At 48.0% G+C, this 7,870-nt stretch overlaps 1 protein-coding gene across 1 annotated transcript in view; it reads right to left on the bottom strand.

The window, feature by feature from the left end:
- Positions 1–7,870, bottom strand: part of LOC123996589 (occludin-like) — a 52,255-nt gene that overhangs the window by 24,529 nt on the left and 19,856 nt on the right. The window contains exon 4 of the mRNA XM_046300069.1: positions 5,026–5,183. Within this exon, the coding sequence (XP_046156025.1) occupies positions 5,026–5,183 (158 nt within the window). The remainder of the gene's footprint in view (positions 1–5,025; positions 5,184–7,870) is intronic.

Below are 7,870 nucleotides of genomic sequence, written 5' to 3'. Positions count from 1 at the left end.
TGACAATAAATGACAAACATGACAGTACCCCCCACTCACCGAGCGCCTCCTGGCGCACTCGAGGAGGAATCCTGGCGGCAACGGAGGAAATCATCGATGAGCGAACGGTCCAGCACGTCCCGAGACGGAACCCAACTCCTCTCCTCAGGACCGTAACCCTCCCAATCCACTAGGTATTGGTGACCCCGTCCCCGAGAACGCATGTCCATAATTTTATGTACCTTGTAAATAGGTGCGCTCTCGACAAGGACGGGAGGGGGGGAGGGAAGACGAACGGGGGTGCGAAGAAAGGGCTTAACACAGGAGACATGGAAGACAGGATGGACGCGACGAAGATGTCGCGGAAGAAGCAGTCGCACAGCGACTGGATTGACGACCTGGGAGACACGGAACGGACCAATGAACCGCGGAGTCAACTTACGAGAAGCTGTCGTAAGAGGAAGGTTGCGAGTGGAAAGCCACACTCTCTGGCCGCAACAATACCTTGGACTCTTAATCCTGCGTTTATTGGCGGCTCTCACCGTCTGTGCCCTGTAACGGCAAAGTGCAGACCTCACCCTCCTCCAGGTGCGCTCACAACGTTGGACAAACGCTTGAGCGGAGGGAACGCTGGACTCGGCAAGCTGGGATGAGAACAGAGGAGGCTGGTAACCCAGACTACTCTGAAACGGAGATAACCCGGTAGCAGACGAAGGAAGCGAATTGTGAGCGTATTCTGCCCAGGGGAGCTGTTCTGCCCAAGACGCAGGGTTCCTGAAAGAAAGGCTGCGTAGTATGCGACCAATCGTCTGATTGGCCCTCTCTGCTTGACCGTTAGACTGGGGATGAAACCCGGAAGAGAGACTGACGGACGCACCAATCAAACGACAGAACTCCCTCCAAAACTGTGACGTGAATTGCGGACCTCTGTCTGAAACGGCGTCTAACGGGAGGCCATGAATTCTGAATACATTCTCAATAATGATTTGTGCCGTCTCCTTAGCGGAAGGAAGTTTAGCGAGGGGAATGAAATGTGCCGCCTTAGAGAACCTATCGACAACCGTCAGAATCACAGTCTTCCCCGCAGACAAAGGCAGACCGGTAATGAAGTCTAAGGCAATGTGAGACCATGGTCGAGAAGGAATGGGGAGCGGTCTGAGACGACCGGCAGGAGGAGAGTTACCCGACTTAGTCTGCGCGCAGTCCGAACAGGCAGCCACGAAACGGCGCGTGTCACGCTCCTGAGTCGGCCACCAAAAGCGCTGGCGAATAGACGCAAGAGTGCCTCGAACACCGGGATGACCCGCTAACTTGGCAGAGTGAGCCCACTGAAGAACAGCCAGACGAGTGGAAACAGGAACGAAAAGGAGGTTACTAGGACAAGCGCGCGGCGACGCAGTGTGCGTGAGTGCTTGCTTAACCTGTCTTTCAATTCCCCAGACTGTTAACCCGACAACACGCCCATAAGGAAGAATCCCCTCGGGATCAGTAGAAGCCACAGAAGAACTAAACAGACGGGATAAGGCATCAGGCTTGGTGTTCTTGCTACCCGGACGGTAAGAAATCACAAACTCGAAACGAGCGAAAAACAACGCCCAACGAGCTTGACGGGCATTAAGTCGTTTGGCAGAACGGATGTACTCAAGGTTCTTATGGTCTGTCCAAACGACAAAAGGAACGGTCGCCCCCTCCAACCACTGTCGCCATTCGCCTAGGGCTAAGCGGATGGCGAGCAGTTCACGGTTACCCACATCATAGTTGCGCTCAGATGGCGACAGGCGATGAGAAAAATAAGCGCAAGGATGAACCTTATCGTCAGACTGGAAGCGCTGGGATAGAATGGCTCCCACGCCTACCTCTGAAGCGTCAACCTCGACAATGAATTGTCTAGTGACGTCAGGAGTAACGAGGATAGGAGCGGACGTAAAACGTTCTTTTAGAAGATCAAAAGCTCCCTGGGCGGAACCGGACCACTTAAAACACGTCTTGACAGAAGTAAGAGCTGTGAGAGGGGCAGCAACTTGACCGAAATTACGAATGAAACGCCGATAGAAATTAGCGAAACCTAAAAAGCGCTGCAACTCGACACGTGACCTTGGAACGGGCCAATCACTGACAGCTTGGACCTTAGCGGAATCCATCTGAATGCCTTCAGCGGAAATAACGGAACCGAGAAAAGTAACGGAGGAGACATGAAAAGAGCACTTCTCAGCCTTTACATAGAGACAATTCTCTAAAAGGCGCTGTAGAACACGTCGAACGTGCTGAACATGAATCTCGAGTGACGGAGAAAAAATCAGGATATCGTCAAGATAGACAAAAACGAAAATGTTCAGCATGTCTCTCAGAACATCATTAACTAATGCCTGAAAAACAGCTGGCGCATTGGCGAGACCGAACGGCAGAACCCGGTACTCAAAATGCCCTAACGGAGTATTAAACGCCGTTTTCCACTCGTCCCCCTCTCTGATGCGCACGAGATGGTAAGCGTTACGAAGGTCCAACTTAGTAAAGCACCTGGCTCCCTGCAGAATCTCGAAGGCTGATGACATAAGGGGAAGCGGATAACGATTCTTAACCGTTATGTCATTCAGCCCTCGATAATCCACGCAGGGGCGCAGAGTACCGTCCTTCTTCTTAACAAAAAGAACCCCGCCCCGGCCGGAGAGGAAGAAGGCACTATGGTACCGGCGTCAAGAGACACAGACAAATAATCCTCGAGAGCCTTACGTTCGGGAGCCGACAGAGAGTATAGTCTACCTCGAGGAGGAGTGGTCCCCGGAAGGAGATCAATACTACAATCATACGACCGGTGAGGAGGAAGGGAGTTGGCTCGGGACCGACTGAAGACCGTGCGCAGATCATGATATTCCTCCGGCACTCCTGTCAAATCGCCAGGTTCCTCCTGAGAAGTAGGGACAGAAGAAACGGGAGGGATGGCAGACATTAAACACTTCACATGACAAGAAACGTTCCAGGATAGGATAGAATTACTAGACCAATTAATAGAAGGATTATGACATACTAGCCAGGGATGACCCAAAACAACAGGTGTAAACGGTGAACGGAAAATCAAAAAAGAAATAGTCTCACTGTGGTTACCAGATACTGTGAGGGTTAAAGGTAGTGTCTCAAATCTGATACTGGGAAGATGACTACCATCTAAGGCGAACATGGGCGTAGGCTTATCTAACTCTCTGAAAGGAATGTCATGTTTCCGAACCCATGCTTCGTCCATGAAACAACCCTCAGCCCCAGAGTCTATCAAGGCACTACATGTAGCGCCCGAACCGGTCCAGCGTAGGTGGACCGACAAAGTAGTACAGGACTTTGATGGAGAGACTTGAGTAGTTGCGCTCACCTGTAGCCCTCCGCTTACAGATGAGCTCTGGCTTTACTGGACATGAATTAACGAAATGTCCAGCAACTCCACAATAGAGGCACAGGCGGTTGGTGATCCTCCGTTCCCTCTCCTTATTCGAGATGCGAATCCCTCCCAGCTGCATGGGCTCAGTCTCAAAGCCAGAGGGGGAGATGGCTGCGATGCGGAGCAGGGAAACACCGTTGATGCGAGCTCTCTTCCACGAGCCCGGTGACGAAGATCTACCCGTCGTTCTATGCGGATGGCGAGAGCAATCAAAGAGTCCACATCTGAAGGAACCTCCCGGGAGAGAATCTCATCCTTAACCACAGCGTGGAGTCCCTCCAGAAAACGAGCGAGCAGCGCCGGCTCGTTCCACTCACTAGAGGCAGCAAGAGTGCGAAACTCAATGGAATAATCCGTTATGGACCGTTCACCTTGGCATAAAGAAGCCAGGGCCCTAGAAGCCTCCCCACCAAAAACTGAACGGTCAAAAACCCGAATCATCTCCTCTTTAAAGTTCTGGAAATCGTTAGAGCAAACAGCCCTTGCCTCCCAGATAGCTGTGCCCCATTCTCGAGCCCGGCCAGTGAGGAGTGAGATGACGTAAGCAACCCGAGCTCTCTCTCTAGAGTATGTGTTGGGTTGGAGAGAGAACACAATCTCACACTGCGTGAGAAAGGAGCGGCACTCAGTGGGCTGCCCGGAGTAGCAAGGTGGGTTATTAACCCTAGGTTCTGGAGGCTCGGCAGGCCAGGAAGTAACAGGTGGCACGAGACGTAGACTCTGGAACTGTCCAGAGAGGTCGGAAACCTGAGCAGCCAGGTTTTCCACGGCCTGGCGAGCAGCGGACAATTCCTGCTCGTGTCTGCCGAGCATGGCTCCTTGGATCTCGACGGCAGTGTAACGAGCGTCAGAAGTCGCTGGGTCCATTCTTTGATCGGTTCCTTCTGTTATGCAGGTGAAGGAGGACCCAAACGCGACTTAACAGAAACAGAGTTTATTAATGCTCAAAACCGAATAACTGAAATCCTCTAGATAGTAGAGGGGAAAACAACTGGAGAAGCGGCCACAGACTGCAGGTCGCCGGGTAGGCGCAGGCCGTAGTCAACTGAGACACCTGCTCACACGCAGCGTCTGAAGAAGGCACAAAACACGACAGGACAGGGTGATACACAATCACGGCAAAAAACACGACAGGACAGGGCGAAACGCAATTACAGCATGGAATACAAAACAAGGAACCGATGGAACAGGAACGGATCACAAAGGAATAAATAGGGAGTCTAATCAGGGGAAAGGATCGGGAACAGGTGTGGGAAGACTAAATGATGATTAGGGGAATAGGAACAGCTGGGAGCAGGAACGGAACGACAGAGAGAAGAGAGAGCGAGAGAGTGAAAGGGGGAGGGGGAGAGAGAGGGATAGAACCAAACAAGACCAGCAGAGGGAAACGAATAGCATGGGGAGCACAGGGACAAGACATGACAATAAATGACAAACATGACACATACAGTATCTACATCAAATACCGTGTAACCCTGCACATTCACAGCATTCGGCGGATGTGACAAATAGAATTGATTTGAGTATGTTCAAGGAAAGGGAGCATATAACCGATGAAGAGAGAAAGGAAAGATACATTGGAACAGGGCTGAGTTGGTGTTGTTTGTCTGTTTACTCACACGTTATCATTGTAGGCGTCTCCAATGTACACCCTGCTGTCAGCCTTGGTCGGGTAGGAGATGATGCTATTGGCTGAGGCGTTGAGGGGGACGGACTTCTCTGACAGCACCACGGTAGGTGCACCCTGAGTACTTTGTCCGTCCTCTACATTGTTCACCTAAAGCAGCCAGGAAACACACACACAGAGTGGGGCCTCTGTCAGCAGCACACCAACAAACACAAACAAAGAGTTGGCTATTGTGTCACGAGACTGTTTTCATGCTAACTTCCTAGCATGACCATAACATTATACCTAACATCCTCTCTGGTGAAGACCTGCAATAAAAACACTAGGCTTTGACCTTGAAAGTAATGTAGACGACAGGCTGAGACTTTGTTTCAAAGTTTGTTTCAGATTTGAAGCTAGAGCAACTTTAGGCCTCCTCTCCACAACCTATAGTATCATGATACAAGAGACTGGGCCCCTTCTTACGACAGGGCATTATGTGAGCGCGTATGTCATTAGACAGTGATTCACTTTAATAGGTCTGACTCTATGCCAAGAATGGCATTTAAAAAAATAACTGTTCTCAGCCTGGCTGAGCATTCGGCCAGGCATATAATTAGCCAGCCCGGGTCTTGAGTGAAATGTGGATTACCTGCTTGGTTCACCAGAATCAAGAGGACACCATGCCAAGTTACCAACAATCACCACAGACCCATTTCCCTTAATTACTGTCTCCAAAAAAATGACCATTAGAGTATTTATGTTAGCAGGAAGCTCTCTCTGTCCAGCTCCAGTCTTATCATGGACGTGAAACGGAGGGAAAGTTTATGATATGACAGTTGGCCTTGATTCCATTTGAACACCCACGCTAGCTAAGGAAAGGGCTTGCAAGACAGGGATGTCCTTTGTCTAGCTATTTATTTTCATTAGCCCACAGAACCCCTAGAATCAATAATTAGAACTCGTGGCTCAATCTGGGGTTTAGAGATCGTTGAGATCAAAATGTGGCTTTCTTGTATGCAGATTACATTTGACTTTATTTATCTGAACCAAAACATTCCATGTCATGTCTTTTACTACTGTTGGACACATATAGTGCTGTATCAGGATTCAAAGTGAATTGGGAGAAGACTGAAATAATCATTACTTCTCAAGATTAGAAAGTAAATTTAAGTGGAAATGGACAAAGACACGTACGAAATACCTGGGTGTACTGATATCATGCAGCCTGGAGGAGGCATATAAAATCAATGTATCTCCTTTAATAGATCAGTTTGAATCTGATGTTCAGAGATGGAGATCTCTCCCTATTTCTATGTTCGGTAGGGTCAACATAATCCAAATAAATATACAGTGGGGCAAAAAAGTATTTAGTCAGCCACAAATTGTGCAAGTTCTCCCACTTAAAAAGATGAGAGAGGCCTGTAATTTTCATCATAGGTACACTTCAACTATGACAGACAAAATGAGAAAAAAAATCCAGAAAATCACATTGTAGGATTTTTAATGAATTTATTTGCAAATTATGGATGAAAATAAGTATTTGGTCAATAACAAAAGTTTATCTCAATACTTTTGTTGGCCTTCTGTAGCTCAGTTGGTAGAGCATGGCGCTTGTAACGCCAGGGTAGTGGGTTCGATCCCCGGGACCACCCATACGTAGAATGTATGCACACATGACTGTAAGTCGCTTTGGATAAAAGCGTCTGCTAAATGGCATATATTATTATTATTATTTATTATTATTACCCTTTGTTGGCAATGACAGAGGTCAAATGTTTTCTGTAAGGCTTCACAAGGTTTTCACACACTGTTGCTGGTATTTTGGCCCATTCTTCCATGTAGATCTCCTCTAGAGCAGTGATGTTTTGGGCCTGTTGCTGGGCAACATGGACTTTCAACTCCTTCCAAAGATTTTCTATGGGGTTGCGATCTGGAGACTGGCTAGGCCACTCCAGGACCTTGAAATGCTTCTTACGAAGCCACTCCTTCGTTGCCCGGGCGGTGTGTTTGGGATCATTGTCATGCTGAAAGACCCAGCCACGTTTCATCTTCAATGCCCTTGCTGATGGAAGGACGTTTTCACTCAAAATCTCACAATACATGGCCCCATTCATTCTTTCCTTTACACGGATCAGTTGTCCTGGTCCCTTTGCAGAAAAACAAGATGTTTCCACCCCCATGCTTCACAGTAGGTATGGTGTTCTTTGGATGCAACTCAGTATTCTTTGTCCTCCAAACACGACGAGTTGAGTTTTTACCAAAAAGTTCTATTTTGGCTTCATCTGACCATATGACATTCTCCCAATCTTCTTCTGGATCATCCAAATGCTCTCTAGCAAACTTCAGATGGGCCTGGACATGTACTGGCTTAAGCAGGGGGACACGTCTGGCACTGCAGGATTATTACATCGCTTCAACAGAATCTGGATATACCTAAGGCATCTAGCTAGCATAGAAAAAAATACTGAGAGAAGCTGCTATGCCAAAGAAGTCGATTGCCAGGTTATATCAACGGTTGATTGAAACTCTACCTGATGGTTCAGAACCTGTAAGTCAAAAATAGGAAACAGAACTAAAGGAAGAAATTGAGGAGAACCTACAACACCAAGACATAAACTACTGTAATTTAAGATAATACATAGGACTTACTACACTCCTGCCAGAATGCATTTAATGCACCCAGAAATGTCACATCTCTAGATACAAAAAAGCACAAAGGAACCCTATAGAGGCCCACAGTGGAGGTGTCATAATACCCATGAAACCTAGCGGTCAAACAGGGAAATGGTTCCAATCGTTTTTCCAACATTCATTTTTCCCATAGGGAATTTTAGAAACACTTAAAATATAGGTTG

Source organism: Oncorhynchus gorbuscha, linkage group LG15 (genome assembly GCF_021184085.1).
Source record: "Oncorhynchus gorbuscha isolate QuinsamMale2020 ecotype Even-year linkage group LG15, OgorEven_v1.0, whole genome shotgun sequence".
Lineage (NCBI taxonomy): Eukaryota > Metazoa > Chordata > Actinopteri > Salmoniformes > Salmonidae > Oncorhynchus > Oncorhynchus gorbuscha.
This window is presented reverse-complemented; position numbering and strand designations above follow the sequence as displayed.